This window comes from Panthera onca, chromosome B1, assembly GCF_046562875.1.
Source record: "Panthera onca isolate mPanOnc1 chromosome B1, mPanOnc1 haplotype 2, whole genome shotgun sequence".
Lineage (NCBI taxonomy): Eukaryota > Metazoa > Chordata > Mammalia > Carnivora > Felidae > Panthera > Panthera onca.
Genome location: NC_138342.1, coordinates 135,409,767 through 135,429,622, shown reverse-complemented (window position 1 = coordinate 135,429,622; position 19,856 = coordinate 135,409,767). Strand labels below are relative to the sequence as shown.

At 34.7% G+C, this 19,856-nt stretch overlaps 1 protein-coding gene across 9 annotated transcripts in view; it reads right to left on the bottom strand.

Moving 5' to 3' along the window:
- TMEM144 (transmembrane protein 144) overlaps positions 1-19,856 on the bottom strand; it is a 64,063-nt gene that overhangs the window by 8,539 nt on the left and 35,668 nt on the right. For 7 of the 9 annotated variants that reach the window (XM_078445658.2, XM_078445655.2, XM_078445653.2 and 4 more), the window contains 3 exons: positions 18,720-18,817; positions 15,347-15,400; positions 9,141-9,403 (listed from right to left, as the gene is read on the bottom strand). In XM_078445658.2, the coding sequence (XP_078301784.1) occupies positions 9,320-9,403; positions 15,347-15,400; positions 18,720-18,817 (236 nt within the window). In that variant the 3' untranslated portion in view covers positions 9,141-9,319. Of the gene's footprint in view, positions 1-884; positions 959-9,140; positions 9,404-15,346; positions 15,401-18,719; positions 18,818-19,856 lie in introns of those variants that run through there. The other 2 variants (XR_013555113.2, XR_013555112.2) reach the window with 2 other exon arrangements.

Sequence of the window (19,856 nt, the reverse complement as noted above, 5' to 3'; positions counted from 1 at the left end):
ACTTGAATGGGTCACAAGGTGTCCTGATATTTGGTTAAACATTATTCCTGGTGCGTGTATGTGAGTGTTTTGGGAAGAGATTAACAATTGAATTGGTAGACTGAGTCCAACAGATTGCCATCTGCAATGTCAGAGGCCTCATCCAATTCATTAAAGGCTGAGTAAGAGGGGATTCACTCACAGTCAGCCTGACCGTTTTTGAGCTGAAATGTGGGTTTTCTCCTACCTTTGGGGGACCTGGACTCAGAGCAGAACTTAGAGCATTGGTTCTCCTGGTTCTCAGGCCTTCAAACTCAGACAGGAATTTAGGAATTTACACCATCAAGCTCTCCTTCTCAGGTTTGTGACTCGGATTACAACTATATCATGAGCTCTCCCAGGGCTGCAGACTGCCAACTGCAGATCTCAAGACTTCTCAACCTCCATAATGATGTGAGCCAATTACTTATAATAATTTTCTTCATATATATATATATATATATATACATTTATATATATAGGTTCATATATATATACACATATATGTATACATATGGTTCATATACATACATATATATATAGGTTCATATATATGTAGGTTCATATATGTATAGGTTCCTATACATATATGTGTGTGTATATATGTATATATATGTATATATGTATGCATATGTATATATGTATATATGTATACATATGTATATATGTATATGTATATATGTATACACATATATACATATACACATATATATTATATATATATATTATATATATTATATATATATATAATATATATATATATAAAGCTTCAGTGTAAACAAGTGATAAGTAAGTCACAGCACACATATGGAAATTCTCTGTTCAATTTTATTTTTCACTTTCCTCAGGATGCTTAAAAGATAGGAGTTTAACTGTCGTCCAGAGAGTTTGTCTTCAACAGGAGAAAAGTGAGATGACTTCCACATAAGGAGCCCAGTAGCTAAAAAAACAATTGAGTTAACTCTGATATCCTTGGTGTGCTAGAAGAATCTTACTGTAAATATCAAGAAAGTTAATAAAAAATCCTACTCTTTTTCTTATCTAATTCCTGTCACAGCTTTTTCTACACAGAGATGTGTGCCTAAAAGGCTTTATACAACATTCCAGGTCATATGATTTATTTCTTTCTTAAAAATAAAAAAAAAAAACCAAATGAATATTACTTGACATATTCTACTTCATGGAGGAAGAGAGTATGCCCCATCCTGTACTATCTAAAGATGAAATGCTCAACTTTTTGAGGCAAAAAAAGCCACTTTTTGAGATCTTCACAACATGTAATTGTTCTACTTATTCTATGTTTGCTTTGTAACTCAGCCAATATCTTTATCTGAGCAGTAGTACTGCTAGGACTAAAGGTTTTGGGTTGCATTTGTGCATCTTATTTTGTGCAATGTCTTGTATGCTCATTGGATTAGTTTCCTAGGGATGGGACAACAAATTACCACAAACTTGGTAGCTTAAAACAACAGAAATTTATTCTCTCACTGTTATAGTGGCTAAAAAGTCTGGCAAGAGGGTCTGAGGGAGAACTCCTTTCTATGCCTGTCTCCCAGCTTCTAGTGGCTTCCTGAAATCCTTGGCATTCCTTGGCTTGTAGTTCCATCACTCCAATCTCTGCCTTCATCTTCATGTGGCCCTCTTCTCTGTGTCTCTGTGACAAATATCTCTTTCCTTTCTCTTATAAGGATACTGGTCATTGGATTTAGAGTCCATCCAAGATGATACAGAGATCCTTAATTTAATTATATCTGTAAAGACCCTATTTCCAAATAAGGTCATATTCACAGGTACTGGAAATTAGGACTTAGACATATTTCTTGAGGAACTATATTCACGCAAGGATAATGTTTAATTATTCTTTGGTGTTGCTGTTCATGAAAATGTGACAAAAGAGAAATTGAAATTAAAATGTAACAAAATGTTAATCAGAGGATTTATGCTTCTTGCAAAGATGGAGTAATAAGAACCAGGCGAATCCTTCTACATTAAAGAAACTGCAAAATGGGTAAAATATATGAAACACTGGACCATAGGCAGGACAGGACTATGATCCCTGTTAGAAGGAGAAACAAGTTGAGCCCTATTATTTTTCACTTTTACTGCCTAGGTAGAGTTTATAGGCTGCAGTGCAGTAAGGGAAACACAAATAGAGCCCAGAAGCCTTCCTGAGTTGAGTATATAGTAATAAGAATTTGGGAAGATCAAGGCAGGTAGAATGTATGTATATATAGCTGGAGATTTAGAAAAAGAGGGAGGGGATGGAGAATCAAAGCAAGTTAAAAACTTATAAGAAATAGAATAAATAATAGAGAAGAACACAAATCAATGAAATAGGAAAGAAAAACATAATAGAGAAAACTCAACTAAATCTAGAGCTAATTTGTTGAACAGATTAATAAAACATGAACTTTTAGCTAGAATGTTCATAAATAGAAAAGAAGAAAAAAATTACCAATATTAGGAATGAGAAAGGGACATCACTACTGATCCTACAGATATGAAAAGGAGAATAAAGTAATATTACAGCGGCACCTGGGTGGCTCAGTCAGGTAAGCATCCAACTCTTGATTTCACCTCAGGTCATGATCTCGTGGTTTGTGAGATTGAACCCTACATGGGGCTCTGTGCTGACAGCGTGGAGGCTGCTTGGGATTCTTTCTATACCACTCTCTCTGCTCCTCCCCTCCTCATGCTCTCTCTCTCTCTCTCTCTCAAAATAAGTAAACATTAAAAAATATTATAAACAATATTGTGCCAATAACGTCTCCATGTTCACGAAATGAGTAAATTCCTTGGAAGACATAAATTAAGAAAATTCACTCAAGAAGAAATAGATGACCTGAATCACCCTATATGTGTTAAAGAAAGCAAGGCCTAGATAGCTTTACTTTTGAATTCTACCAAACATTTAAGGAAGAATAGTGTCAATTCTTAGTAAATGTTTTAAAGCTACTACCCTGATATTACAGACCAATATCCCTCATGAACACAAAGATAAATCCAGCAATATATAGAAAGGCTAATAAACAGATCATGACCTAGTAGTGTCTACCACAGGAATGCAAAATTAGTTTAATATTTGAAAATCAATCAGTGTAATTCACCATATTAACAGAACAAAAACAAAAAGCATGATCATCTCAAAAGATGCAATTTTTCCCCCCACAAAATATAGCATCATTTCTTGATAAAAAACTCTCAAGAAATTTCAAACAGAAGGTAATTTCCACAACCTGATAAACAGCATCTGGGAAAAAACATACAGCTTATATTATATTTAATGGTGAAAGATTGAATGCTTTTCCCCTAAGATTGGGAGTGAGATCAGGGTGTCCCATTTTACCACTTCTTTTCAAAATACGGCAGAGGTCATAGCCAGGCCCACAAAACAATGAAAAGAGATGAATGGCACCTGGATTGAAAAATAAGAAGCAAAACTCTTTATTTGCTGACATCCTGACTGTCCACATAGCAAATCCTAAGAAATCCATTAGAAACCTATTAGAGCTAAGAGCTGAGTTCAGCAAAGATGCAAGATACAATCTGTGCTCTTTATTTTTTTTATTTTTTTTAAAATTTAATGTTTTTATTTATTTTTGAGAGAGCGATAGACAGAGTACGAGCAGGGGTGGGACAGGGAGAGGGAGACACAGAATCTGAAGCAGCCTCCAGGCTTTGAGCTGTCAGCACAGAGCCAGATGTGAGGCTTGAACTTGTGAACAGCAAGATCATGACCTGAGCCAGGACGGATGCTTAACTGACTGAGCCACCCAGGTGCCCCTAATCTGTGCTCTTTTAAAAAAATATCAAAATAAAAAAGCTTTCTTATAATTCTCTTGGTTTCACTATGAGCAATTAATTTGGTTAAGGGCTCATTTTAAGGATTATTTTTCACGATCGGTTCCCCTTACTGTATTCCCTCAAAGTACCCCCAAATTTTCCTTCACAGCCCTCAAAGATTTTTACCTGATTTCTTAGGATTTTCTGATTAAGTTCCATGGCTGCTTTATTGATGTGTTTCAATGCCTAGCCTGTGCCTCAGCTGCAAGGAAACCACTCACTAAATATTTAAGGTATGATTCAGTAAATTTACTAAGAATGTGTTTTAGAAGAATCATTGGCTAATAAATTTTGGACTGTGAATTAAAGATATTCTTCAGGGTACAATGCAAAAAAGTTATTTTTTTTCTTGTGTGCCATGCATTGTGCTAAGTCCTTGAGGTATAAAGATAAAACAACTGCTCTCAAGGAGTTCACAGTAATTTTAACCATCACATGCATATAAAGCCAATATAATTCTCAAATATTTTTGGAGGAAAGGGAGACAATATAGTCTTCTCTGTTGGAAAGAATTACTTGAGTAGAGTTTTATAAATCAAAACCTTATGGTGTGTATGAAAGATTTATAGACTTTTATTAATGTGAGGTATAAATGAATTAGAAACAGTGCTTATAAGACCCTGTTGGTAAGAGAAAAAATATAGTCAGTGTCTTAGAAGGTTCTTCAGAAGATCATATGAATGCTTTAAGTTAGGCTCTAGTTTACAGCCTACTGTTTCTATCCTAGAAACTATTCTCATCCACCTCTCCTCTTCATTTCAGTGATTTATTTCATTAGGTCTTGTTGGAAATTCTCCATTTTGAAATTGGGATTTTTGAGTGTGTGTGTTTGTTTTCATGGGATTTTGTCAACATGAATTATGTTAGAGATTTTGTTACTGGAGAAAGATATTATTAACCTGCAGAATCTGAGTGAAAACAGACTAGGCCACCAACCTCAGAGATAATTTATGTGGAAGGTAAGTGGTTTGACCCAAAAAAGAAAAATAATATAATGCTCATTTATTATTGCCATTGTTTTTTTTCTTTTTTTTTTTTTTTGCCAAATAATTCCATTTAAACAGATTGGTTTTATGCATTTTATTTTTTTCTCCTAAAAGTCTGCACAAAATTAAATGGATACTTATCTTTAAATTTTCTCTCTCTTTTTAGGAAGGAAAGACAGAATTTTGTTTTACCTTTTAATAACCTAGTTCTTTGAAATCTTTTAAAGAGTAAAGTATAAGTCACAAATTCAAAAATTTTGGAGCACAAGTATGATAAGAATCACCAGGAGTATTTGTAAAAATGCAAATTCACACTTTCCAGCCCTGGAGATTATAATCCATTTACTAGTTGTAGGAAATCCAAGATACGCTTTTTTTCAACATGTAGAAAAGGTAGGTGATCTAGTTTAAGCAGCTTAATATTTTACATCCCCTCAAAAATAAACATTATACACTGAAGATGTATTCAAAGAGTAATTGAGAATTTTTCTTAACTATACTATTAATTTAAAACTGAATTTCTGGAACAAGACACATCACATACTTAAATATAACAATTCCAAATGTTAATCATTTTTGTTTTAGTTGTTATTTTGAATACACATGTATGCTTTTTTCCACTAGGGAAAATAATTGAGAATGAATTATAATTGTTTTAGATCATAAAAGTAGATTAAAAATGGCTGTAAGATAAAAGGAATCAGACACAAAAGTGTACATACTATATAATCCCATTTATATGAAATTTTAGAACAGGTAAAAGTAATTCAGAATGACAGAAAATAAATTGGTAGCCGGGGTATGGGGATTAACTACAAAGGGGCATAAGGGAACTTTATGGGTTGCTGGCAATGCTCTATATCTAGGTTGTAGTGCTGATTACATGAGTGTATATATTTGCTCATAACACTTCCACTTAAGCATTTTATTGGATGCAAACTATATCTCGTTAAAGTTGATTAAAATAGGCTATATTTGTGAGGTTATTTTTTTTAATGAGGGTAAATTTCTGAAGCAAGTGTTTTAGGTAGCTCACATAATCTCCAGCAGGACCATAAAACTGACCTTGGAGGCTACATAATCAGGAATGTCACATCCTACTGCAAGGAATTCTGGAAAAGTGAGTTTCTGGACCTTTAGAAGGTGGGATTTTTAAGTTGGGTAATTTTCTTTTTTTTTTTTTTTTTTTTAAAGTATTTTTTTTTTTTTATTCCAAGTTTTTTTTTTTATTTATTTATTTATTTATTTTTTTAATTTTTTAATATATGAAATTTACTGTCAAATTGGTTTCCATACAACACCCAGTGCTTTATCCAAGGGATACAGGAGTACTGATGCATAGGGGCACCTGTACCCCAATGTTTATAGCGGCACTCTCAACAATAGCCAAATTATGGAAAGAGCCTAAATGTCCATCAACTGATGAATGGATAAAGAAATTGTGGTTTATATACACAATGGAATACTACGTGGCAATGAGAAAAAATGAAATATGGCCTTTTGTAGCAACATGGATGGAACTGGAGAGTGTGATGCTAAGTTGGGTAATTTTCCAACTTTGTCTTGATCTGTCTTCTTTATTTGTGTGCATGTGTGTGTGCATGCTTTCTTTGAAATTTAAAAATATTAAAAAAAATAAAGAGGAACATAACATTCATCCATATTCTCTTTATCTAGACTTAATTACTTTAACATTTAGACACATGCTCTGAGCTCTTTTGCTGTTGATTCTTTAACACATATTAAAGAACCAATGTATGAATTCATTGCCATAAAAATTAGAGAATTACAGATAATGCTCAAGCTGACACTAACCCCAGAGTTGCCATTTTGATCTCGTTTACCCTCACTAGAAGCAAACATTATTATGAGTTTTGTGTATTTTTTCTGACTTTTTGCATATATAGGCATGCATAGAAAAATATATATATTACTTTGATTTTTGAAAATGTACCTAAATGGTATCATGCTGTGCACATGGTTCTAGAACTTGCCTTTTTAACTCAATGTGTTTTTCAGTTCTACCAATATCGATACATATAGGTTTAGCGGTTAGCAACTCTAAGTGCAAATAAATGAGCACAACAGGAACAAATGTAGATTTGGTAGCTCAGGATAAATACTGTACTATTAACTCCATAAAACTCATTAGGAATTTTTAGGAATTAGGAGTTTTTATTCTGCTAAGAAAAAATTTTAATAATCTGGATGCCAGCCTCACTGGTCTCCTACTTCCCTACTTCAGGTGGTACCTTCTCTCTACACAGAGACAGCCAAGCAATAAAGAGTTAAAACACAACAATCTGACCATACTAGATAAGAAAAAATAAAGCTGCAAAACTTGGAGAGAGACATTAACTTCCTAAGTTGAGCAAAGAAAGTGTAGAATTGGCAATTGCCTGTTTATTTATTATTATTTTTAATGGTTATATATTTATTATTTAATGTTTATTATTATTTTCATTCTTTATTTATTATTTAATGTTTATTATTTATTTATTTTAATGTTTGTTTTATTATTTTTAAATGTTTATTAAGTAATTTAATGTTTATTTATTTTTAAATGTTTATTTATTATTTTGGGTGCAAGCATAGGAGGGGCAGAGAAAAAGGGACAGAGAGAATCCCAAGCAGACTCTACACTCAGCACGGAGCCCCACAGCAGGGGCTGATCTCACCACCATGAGATCATAATCTGAGCCTAAATCAAGAGTTGAATGCTTAACGAACTGAGCCACCCAGGTTCCCCAGTAGTTGCCTATTTAGACTAACCTGTATACAATGAGTTTTTGTATGGTAATTATTTTGAAAAGCTTATTTTTCCCCACACTACTCTAACACTAAAGGCATTGTATGGTAGCAGAAACTATATAGTTGTAATAAGATTAAAACATTTTTTTTCTTCTGCAATTGTTTAATTTCACATTTAAAACTTTGCATATAAATTGGCAATCTCAGCTAAAGAATAATTATGTTAATTTATATTTAAAGTTATCAACATAATTAATGGTATTTCAGGTTAAAGTTAAAATGAGTTTTGGTAAGGTGTGACAATTAAATAATTCAATAATGAAATCGAGACTCCAGTATCATTTTTAAAAGTGCACTCATAAAAAGGAATAAGTAGTTGTTTGGATGGGCTGGCGGTGAGGGCAATAGCTCTTACAAAATATTCTCCAATCTACAGACACATTTGCTTTCTCAAACAGCACATAATAATAATAACTAAGAATTATATAACGTTTGCCAAGTGCCAGACACTCATGAACACATGGTACAGATTTTAATTAACTTGAACCTTGCAATAATCATCATTATCACTATTTTCCATTTTACAGATGAGGAATCTGATATAGGAAGCTCAGGAACTTGTTCAAAGTCATACAATTAAGATGAAGAACAAGTGAGATTTAAACCCATTTGGGTTAGCTCTAGAGTGCATACACTTAAGTAGAATGCTATTCTGTCTCTTCTGAATACACACACACACACACACACACACACACACACATATGTATAAATAACATGTCCATTATTTTCTTTAACCTAATGGAAACCACCAGTTAAAACAGGAAGAAAGTCTCCAGTTTAAAGAGAATTTTACAGAAGTTTATTTCAGAAAAAAATAATAAATTATACATACAAAGAAGATTTTGGTCCCTCTAAATTCTCATTCTGATAAGCTAGACCCTCACTACAGCAACTCTAGAATTCCCCCTACATACATACATATGTGTGTGCATTTATGTATGTGCACTAGTATTTGTTTGTATATGTATTATACATATAATCCCAACGGTGGGAAATTTTTCTTCTCTGAAGAGGATTTTATCTGGAGATAATCAAGAGCATTTTGAGCTAAGACCAGTGGGTGATGTAGAGTTGGGCAATATTAATTTGAAGTAAAAATAAGGTTGGGCTAAAAATAATGAAATGGCCTTTTTAACATTCAGTGACCAACCGTGACATTTACCTTTCTAGCAAAGGATCTAAATATCTTTGGAATTCCATTATAAGGTGGGTCTTCTATTTCTCTCCCCAACATTTTTCTTCCTCTCTTCATTAATGAGGGTAACATGTTGGAAACTTGGACATATACAAAATTCTTTGTGTATATGAACTCCATACTGTTTTGTAGCTTATGCAACAAGCATAAGTTGCCTTGCCCATTGAGTCCATATTGTGGTAAAAGGAGCACTCAGCTGTAGTGCTGTGAGAATGCAGACATTGTAGTCACCCAGGAAAGTCTTCCCTTCATAAATAGTTCATTAGCAGATTTTTTCATTTTTACACTTGACTGAAACTTAGTTTTCTTTATTTTCACATTTGTGGGGAAAAAAAATCATTTACCCAGTCCAAGACAAGTGGAGATCCATTTGCTGTATGAAAATGAACTCTGTCCTTGGCATATTTGTGGAGTCCCGTAGTGGTGTTCTCTTACCCACTGCTGCCATCTGCTGGTCTTATGACTGTTAGATTTTAGAGTAAGCCGTGCATAATGCTCCAGTCAAGATGATGCAAAATGCAAATATCATCAATAGGTAGTTTTGTAGACCCTGAATAATAAAAAAAAAAATGTAACTGTAATTAAGAAAATTTGAATCAAACATGCAGAAAGCACAGACTCTTAAGATTGCTAGGGACCTTGCTAACTCTCTGCTCCAGCCACCTGCATGCTTTTTGCTATTCCTCCAAGCAATCATTCAGATTCTCTTGAAAACCCACAAGAGCCTTGCTAATTCACCCACTCAGTAAATACATGTGGACATCCACTTTGCATCAACATGTGCCGGAGTTAAAATGGTGAGCAAAATGTGCCCTTATGCAGATAATTATATAATATGGCAGGCAGAAGTTAATCACAGAAAAGAATGTTACAAAGTGAGAGGAATGTTAATAAGTAAACAAGCATGATTGTTTCTGAGGTGTGTTACAAAGGAATCTCAATGAGGCTGGTTTGGATGGTGGAGAATTAAGCTTCTAACTGTAAGTATCAATTAATTGGGCAGGGAAACAGGTAGGGACTCCAGGTAGAAGGAATTTTATGTGCAAAGCTCTGTTGTATGAGAAAGTATGATACTTGCCAGGGAAAGAAAGTCAGTGTGACCCATGCAATGAGTTAAGTGGATAAAAACCAGGTTGGAGGGCTATGGCCCAAACATACATGGGGCTCATAGGTCATGTACAGTTTGAGGTTTTATTTTTCCAAGTAATGGGAAGGCAAAGACATAGGCAGCTGGACATGGTGAAAAGATGGGATTCACATTTTATAAAGCCCACACTTATTTGTGGATGGTGAACAGATTGCAGGGGTCCAGAATGGATGCAAGGAGATCATTAAGGAGGCAACTAAAGTCTGCTTGGGGACAGATGACGAGGTACAGATGGAGAGATAGAGCTCGATCTGAAGGATGAGAAAGAAACAGAGAGACTAAGTTTGCCTTGCCCAGCTATGGGTAGGTCCACTGATCTTAAAGATGCGGAACACTGAGAACCACTTCCCAATGTGGCCAGTCCATCTCTGATTAACAAATATCTTTCTGTGTTAAGTAGAAATATTTTATTTACCATAAGTTCTATCTATCTCCAGGGTTACAGATAGATCGATTCTAATCTCTCTCCCACAAGATAAACCCTGAAACATTAAAAAATAACTGTCTTATATTCCTGAAGCAATTTTTTTTCCCGATCAGTATTTTAGCTCCTTTGACCATTTTTCATATGAAATAGTTTCAAGCTCCCAGGCTATTCCCATCTGAATACTGGCCAGGCTGTCTATATCCCACATTAAATATAAACCCTGGTGCTCTAAGGTAAGGTTTGAACATCATGAAGTAAAACAGGACCAGCACCTCCCTAACTTTAGATTTTCTGTCTATGTTTAGACTTTATGTCTAAAAGTGCACTGAGATCTCCTGACAGTCAAATACTATAATATCATTATTAGCTCTTATTAGGATTAATGCCAATTAATACATAGCCAAAATTCCAAAAAGCGTATAGTCTCTTTCTTCAACCTAATAAAGAATTGGGAGAGAATGGATTAATTGACCTGTATTTGATGATGAGAGAAGTCTTTGTAAGTTGAGTTGGGGACAGCTGAATTTTCTGATTCACTGTGAGTAGGAATATTACCCAAAGTCCCTCTAATACAAGTTCCACAAATGAAAACAGCACCACAAAGCCTTGCTAAGTACAGAAGAGCTTATTAACACACACACACACACACACACACACACACACACACACACACTCACACTCCTGCTAAGACTTTAAGGTTCCCTGATATCTTGTCAGTGTTGAAGACTGCAACCTTTACCTAGATACCTGTACTGGTGGAGAGCAAGCACTCAATACCTATTTGTTCAAAGAATCAATACACTCAGGTGATTTCCAAATGTCATTTGTGAATTAAACGGTTGATACAATTACTTAAGTAAGAAAAAACAACATACGGGGCCCTCACTTATCACCATTTTATAAACTGATTATGGGACTAAGCTCTCTGATTATTTGCTAAGCTCTCTCCTTTATTGTCTATGTAGACAGAAGAATAATGTTCTCAGAGAGTAAAATATTTTCCCCTTTAAGGTGAAGAATCTGTTCAAACTTCCCAGTCTCCTAGAGAAAAAGACCAATTATATTTGGGCAACAGCAATTGTTTCCCTTCATCAAAGGTGAATATTAGCACTTAAAAGATCATGCTAACATTCTCCCCAAAGCAAAAGTTTTTAACTTGGATTTCTGAAGCAGTTACTAAGGTCACAAATCATCTCATCCTTTATCTGAGATTAGCTACTGACCTATAAATTGTTGTAGCGATAATCTCCTGTATTTCTGTAGACATTGTGGCTAATGTGTGTTTCTAAAAATAATAATTTATATCTAGCTTAAAATAGCTAAATATAAAATTCAAACAAATTTCAAACAAAACAAACTTCCCAAAGAGGAACAGATAGCAGATATAAAAGAACACTGGAAGTGGAAAATATCCAACTGGTGCCCTATGGCATTAAGATTAAATGAAATCATTAAACCCTTTAGCACAAAAAGTACTTGGATCTCAGATTAAGTTCTTACTCCTGCAGGTTGTAGACTTTCCAATATGTGTCTTTGAGTACTGCTTCAAGACATAATTGGTAGGGCCTAAAAGTCATAGAGATACATGTGTTGCTTTTGTTTTCCTCTAGGGTTTTATCTTGTTTCTAAGAAGAATAATATTTAAAAATTCTGATAGGATTTTGGTGTCAGTGTTCAGTTGACAGCTCTTTCTTAAACTTGGTGGCATGTAAAGTATTTAAAACTTGCCTTTAAGCCACCCATTAAGAGGCAGTTAGGCACCTGCATTGAATGATAAGCCTCACTGGATACTTCTTAAATTTTGTTTGTAGACAGATTTGTAAGTTCTTCTTCTGCTTTTTATTTTTTTTAATTCCCAGAAGGTCAATAAAAGTCACTCTCTGCTTTCATCTTGGCCCTCTCTCTCTTTTTTTTTTTAAATTTTTTTTTAACGTTTATTTATTTTTGAGACAGAGAGAGACAGAGCATGAACAGGGGAGGGGCAGAGAGAGAGGGAGACACAGAATCAGAAGCAGGCTCCAGGCTCTGAGCCACCAGCCCAGAGCCCGACGCGGGGCTGGAACTCACGGACCGCGAGATCATGACCTGAGCTGAAGTCGGACGCTTAACCGACTGAGCCACCCAGGCGCCCCTGCCCTCTCTCTCTTTATTTTTACATACATACTTGGCCAAACTCACTCTCAAAATTCCAGAGACAATTGCGTTGGAATTTTGTAGAAATCACACTGAATGTGAATTGGAAATAACTGTCTACTGACAGCAGTGAGCTGCTCCCTCAGGAATACGGTGAACTTCCCCATTTGTTCTGATATTATGTTTTGTAGGAAGTTTTTGTGGGAAATTGAGTGGTTTTATAAATCTAGCATGTTTCTTGCTGATTATTTTCTTATCTTTTAATAATTTCTATAGCTTTCAATAATATTCATTTTCCACTTTTTAATCAGTTATTGGTATTAGAAAGCTATTGATTTTATATTTATCCTATATTTCAGCACGTTACCAAATAATCTTATTGGATCTCAAGATTTTCAGCTGACTGTCTTGAATTTTTAACGAAGATAATGTTACATGCAAATGACAATTTTCTCATTTTCTTTCCTACATCTATGTTGGCTCTTTCTTAATTTTATTTTATCACACTGGCTAGGATCTCCAGAAAATATTGAATAACAACAATAATGGAGAAATCTTTTGACTTCCAATTTAAAGAGAAGACCTTTTGTTTTCAGCTTTATTGAGGTGTAATTGAGAGAGAACTTTTGTTTCACCTTAGCTATTTGTTTGCTATTGTTTTTTGACAGACAGCTTTCTCCTATTTGAACATTTTGAAGAGTTCTTTTTCTTAATTAAAAACTGATTTTTAATTCTAGCACATGCCTTTTGAAAAAATATTATCACATAGCTTTTCTCTGTTTATCTAACATTATATTACAGTGATTAATTTGCACATTATAAACTATCCTTGCACTCCACAGTTAAGCCCTACTTGGCCATGGCTTTTCATTAAAAATTTGGTCTGAGCTGTCGTTTTAAAGGTGTCCATAAGCAACAAAAAAAGCTTTCTTTGAATGTCTTTTAGTTCTTTTTAGAGGACTAAGGAATTAACAGTAGGCTCAGTGGTTAGGGTTTCTCTCTCCCAAGAGGTTCTTGTAACTAGAAAAGAAGATTTTTGATTCAGTTACATTATTACTGCAGTAGTAACTAAGGTAATTTTCAAATCCTTTATTTTAAATTTATTTTTGGTTTGTGCTTCTTTTTAACTATAACTGCAAATAAACTATGCTCACTTGTGATTTTCTAAGGCTTCAGTATGTTATACTAGATAATAAACACCCAATTTTTAAATAGAAATCATGGGGCACCTGGGTGGCTCAGTCGGTTGAGTGTCCGACTTTGGCTCAGGTCATGACCTCATAATTCGTGAGTTTGAGCCCCGCTTCTGGCTCTGTGCTGACAGCTCAGAGCCTGGAGTCTGTCTTCAGATTCTGTGTCTCCCTCTCTCTTCCCCTTCCCCGCTCATGCTCTGTCTCTCTCTATCTCTCAAAAATGAATAAAAATGTTAAAAAAAATTTAAAAAAATAAATAAATAAATAGAAATCATTACCCTGATTGGGGCAGAGGAAATACTTGCAAAGAGATTACGACATGTTTTGGACATAGAACTACTTTTTGTGGAAAGCAACCCTAACTAAAATAAATGAGAAATGTGTATGAAAGTAATTTATGGCTCTATAAATGTTTTAAGTTGTCTTATGCATAAAAAAAAAAAAGATATTGGTGCATATATTCCAAACAAATTTATTATTTTTTAAATTTGAGAATCTTGTACTGTCAAATTATGGTTTCTAAATCAAAACATTTCATTTAAAATACAGGAAATGATATTTTATATCTAATATTGAATAATCAATCATTTTAAGGATCATCCAGGTATATGGGTCGCCTTTTGGTTCCCAGATATTAGTAACATCAGATTGTCTTAGAACCAGAAATTATTTGTTATAGCTGCAGATTAAGATAGAAAATATTACATCTCTGATGCCTTGACAGAGTGTCTCTAATTTGTATAAATATTTTTTAGTAAAAGCTATTACAAAAATACTATTCACATATGTTCCTCAAATTAAGGTAAATGGGAAAAATTCTGAAAACAATTAAAAAGTATTTTTTTAAGATTTTATTTTTAAGCAATCTCTACACCCAACATGGGGCTTGAACTCATGAGTACAAAATCAAGAGTCACATGCTCCACTGACTAAGTCAACCAGGTGCTCCTACAACAATTTTTAAAACAACAACAACAAAGACACACACACACACACACACACACACACACACATCCCAGAAGTATTTAATAAATGCAATTTTAAATCGCCATCATTTACACTTGAAAGAGAAGTGGTAATAGTCCCTTGCTACCCCACCATTTTCTTATAAAGTTGCTGGTTTGCTATGGAGCCTTTGAGAGACATGAGAACCAACAGAAAAATCTATTCCCAAGGTCCATTTGCCTCAGGGATATTTTAATCTTAGGATAAAAAAAATCTTTCATCTTGTTTATCTGCCAGATTTTACATTAAGTAAAATTTCCTTCTCATCATATTTTATTGGTTATTTAACCAAAATCTCTTAAAGGAAAATAAAGTCAACTAAAGCATTTTTGGACTGGGGGCTGGGGTGGAAAGAAATATGTTTCATAATAATTATCACAGCTTTAGTATTTTCTTTCCTTGTTAGGGATGATAACATTTTGAACATCTTCACTTGTTAAATCCTTTCATGTGTTTTCTGCCCTGGGCTTAGGAGTCACATACAGTTTTCAGAAAAATAACAGAAACATAGTATTAAACATAGTATTAAATACCTTTCTTACCTGGACCTACCTCTGTTTTCTAAATCTGCCCTTTTCTTGTACATACCTGTATTTCCTTAAACTTGAAGACACCCCACATTGCAGCTATAAATCCTGGACCCTTAAATAAAAAGAAAAGTTCTAATTAGATTAGTTATTTTTCTGTGACGTGTACTCTGCATACAGTAAATTGGAGAGATGACCTTATGCTTTGAGTAACTTTTTGCCATGAAAACAATACAACAATATTGTCAGCTTAAACTATTCATAATCTCAGCTCTAATTCAACATTAACCAAGGTAGCATTAGGTAAAAAGTAAAGATTTTTTTGTTTCTTTATGATTTTCATATTTATTGTATTCATGATGCTGTAATATTTTGTGCCATGTAATACTTTTCTTTAATGTTATCTACTTATAATATTTTAATAAACAAATAGTTTATGTTTTTCTAACGAACTTAGGACAATAGAAATAGGATTAATAGAAGTAAGTGTAGGAACCACTGATCACTTTTTTGGGAATGAGGCAATCTCATAATTGAAGAAACTGTAGTATGTTCTCTGAGACCCAGCCAATAATGTACTTTAAAACATTTTTGTGGCGCCTGGGTGGCTCAGTCGGTTGAGCATCTGACTTCAGCTCAGGTCATGGTCTCACGGTTCGTGAGTTCAAGCCCTGCATTGGGCTCTGTGCTGACAGCTCAGAGCCTGGAGCCTGCTTCCGATTCTGTGTCTCCCTTTCTCTCTGTCCCTCTCCACCCCACGCTCTCTTTCTCTCAAAAATAAATAAACGTTAAAAATATTTAAAAAAAAATTCTTAAACTGATACTATTGCACGGTGATGAACTATGTCTAACGTTAAATCCCAACGAATGCTAATGACAGTATTATGGAAAGATACAAAAGCCATGTAAAGATAAATAAGCAATAGGTTTATTCAGACAGGAATAAAATAATATAGGAAAAGGAAATGAGAAGAAGGTAGGAAGGATGATACTGCAGTTTGAAACTTTTAGCTATTAAAGTTTATTAACTTTTTATAGCTGAGAAGGAAAAAAAAATGGAATTTGGTCTTTGTGGAGAAGGTGTATTGTATCAGCATTTTTAGGATTCCTTTTCAAGCTCTGCACAAACTCTGGAAGAGTTTCACATAAACAATTCCAACATGTTTTTCCCCTTCCACTACTCCAACCATCTACACGGCTGGGTCAGCAAAGTTGGACTCTACTCCTGGTATGTAAGCGAGGCAATAAAAATACATTACTCTGTTTATCAGCATCTGGAAGTTTCAACATCAAAAGAGCCAGAGAACTAGGTCAAAGGAACTGTCTTTTATCAGTGACGTAAGGTCCTAAGCCTCAAAATCCAAATCAAACAAGAAGCATCTGCGTCCTTCAGGCAATTCCACACTGACTTGGGACAGGATAAGAGGAAACAATAGAATGGGGGATATAATATTAATGTTATCATGCCAATCACTCAAGAATTTTATCCTCTCTAATCTGAAAATTTATATCCATTCAGAGAACATAATAGAAGACAATGCCAAAAGGTATCATTGCCCTTTGAGGCTTTTTGGGTGATGATTTCCTAAATATTAGTTTAGACGTGGTCTAAGGGTTATTGTAGGGAGTGATGTGGTTATAGGAATGGTGCTTTGCTAAACATAATGCAAACACAGTTCAAAGTGTGGACATCCTCTTTGATTCAGGCAGAGGAGAGCCAGGTAGGAAGGAGTTTTGGATAAGAAATATAGCTGATTTTTTGGCAATTGGGATTGCATATTTTCCTTCCATAAAATGAATATAAATTGCACATTTGTAAATCAGCCTTTGAAAATGAGGTGAGCTTGAGCTATCTTCAGAAGCCGAGCTTCTGAATAAACTGATTCAGCTTTTAGATTTATCAGAGAAAACTTAGAGCAGAGGGAACAAGCTTGCTCCTGCTACATGGGTTTTTTTTCTTCTGTTTTCTTCCCTCCCACCTCCCTCTCTCTTTTCCTTCCTCCCTCCCTCCTTTCCTCCTTTCCTCCCTCCCTCCCTTCCTCCCTCCCTTCCTCCTTCCCCCCTTCCTTCCTTCCCTCTTTCCTTTTTAATTATCATTTGCTAATAAATAATATAGATGCTGCTTTCAAGAAACTCACAGTCTAGTTACCAGTGAGTACATAACAGTGGAAATATATGTACCTGGGAAGAACAGTGCTCCCGGAATTTAAAAAAAAAAAGTGCTCTTTTGATAAAATAAAATTGATCATATTTATTATTGTTGAAGCTGGGTAATGGGTATGTTTGAAATTTTCCACTAAAAAAAGTTAACGTTAAAAAAATCTAGTTCTCCCAAGAAATGAAATAAAGAAAAATATGAGATCCTTGAGGAAAAGACTGAATCTTGTCTGCATGTGGAAAAGGTTGTTTTTGACTAGAATAATGAAAGTGAAACCAAACAAGAACCTAGTAGTAATGTTGCTCAATTCCCTCAACTCCCAGGAACACCTGTTTTCCCCAGGTAACAAACCCCAGGCACCAGAGGAAGCTCCACGTGGTGGGTGAGAAGACTTTGCTTATATCTCGGTGATTCGAGAACAGTCCTTCAGACAGGCAAGTCTCCAAAAGCCACAGTGATTACTCCCACCGACAATCTGCCCATACCTCACCTACCTCAGCAATTTATTTCCACTGAATTAGGCTTTAATGTTTTGTCCTAAGTCTTTACCATAATTTAATACAAGAAAGAGTGATAGAAAAACCAAATCTCTGTCTACTGTAAATTTGTTTGAGGAATATTATTTATTGTTACTCAGTGTCCTCTGTAAAAGGCCCCATGTGATACATTCTATTAAGAATTTAGTGCCAGAAAATAAATGGTCTCTTCTGAGGAAATAATATGTTAAAAAGAATTAGCTACCCCATTAACTCCCTTTCGTAAGCACAGCGCAAAACTTGATGTTTAATCATATAACTCATCCAGAGACAGTAGTTTGCTTTAGCACTTCCTGAAAGCCTTCTTTAAAAAGTACCAGATGAAGTTCCACATGAGGAGTCTGAAGTACTTTCTGTCTCACAAGGTTTTCATGAGCTTCAAGTGCCAGAATATACACAAGAGCATTTTTAATTTATAAACTGTCATCTAGAGATAAATATTGTTATAAACAGCAAATTACAATGTATCCAAAATAACATTAGGTAAAATGACCAGACAAAAACTGCAAGGATATCAACGATTAATAAACCTGCTAAAATGAGGTTAGCAATGTTCCCTTAGTGGTCAAGGACATGAGACCAGAGGCTGCTGGTAAATCCACATGAAACTATTATACACATCGTACTCTTAAAAAAAATCAAACTCCATGACAGTCCTCAGTGATTCACTAGGGTTGCTTCAGAAAAATCAGATTTACCTTTAAAAAACAAAACCGGGGAAAGACGAGTTAGCTACTTACAGCAGTGATTATTGGAAAACTGACCACAGCACTGAGAGAGTGGTTAGCTATGAACCAACAGCAGGTAGCTATTGCCCAAAGAGCTCCTGACAGGAAACCTGAAACACACACAAACAGTGCACACTTACAAGCCACGTTCCTCTCCTGAAAAATCCATGCTCTAGATACAGCAGGAATATTAAGTTGCTCATATCAACGCATTCCCATTGACATTGTCGGCCAACATGGATTTTTGAGCTGTGTTTTATGATAATTTTGGAAACCGAGTCATTTTTTTTTTTTTTGCTTTTGATGGCTGTGGGTATAATTATCAATTTTTTCACTTTCTTGACATTAAATAAAATACCTAATGTTGTGGTTGAGGTAAAGATTGGGTAGTGGAGAAGGACCAAGGGACGATACTGGATCTGAGCATGCTCTGTGAACACCATTTATGCTAAACTATAAACATAAAGATGCTTAGAGCTAAGGGGGAAAAAAAAAGCCTCCTAGAATTTGAAAGAAAATACCAGATATAAATTTCAGGATAGTGTAGCTAAGTGTTCAGTACATATCTTATCATTTTTTATAATGGTATAGCAGCACACATTGACTTTACTGAATCAGGTATTCAAAATGAATCTCTGACATATGTTTTATTTTGTTCTTAAAAAAATTTTGCTTGTGGACTTATGTCCCAAATTGCATTATGGCAAACTCTAAAATAAGTGAGAAAGTGTATGTATTTTTTACCAACAATGCCAAATGGATTAAGCCCAAAGCATGCGATTCAACATATGCTTTTTTCAAACTCTAAAACGGCTTCTTCTTATTTTTCAGAGAAAATGTTTGTTGACCTAAGTGACTACAAATTTCTATTTGTTGACACTTTAAAAAAATAGTCATAGGACTCTGACTTTTAATAAACATCCTGAGGTAATGAAGAAGAAATAATAAAGTCTGATGGTCAATTTACAAGATATTCTGGTGTAGGAAACCAGTGGATCTTAGATTCACTGCTCAAGTTTCAGGTTCTGTGATGACTAGTATTTCATATCCAGTTTCATGGCTTTTAAATCCTTCATATTTAGTTGTGAGTTGGGTCAAAGCGATTAGGGAATGAACATATACACAGACACACACACACAGGATGGCTTG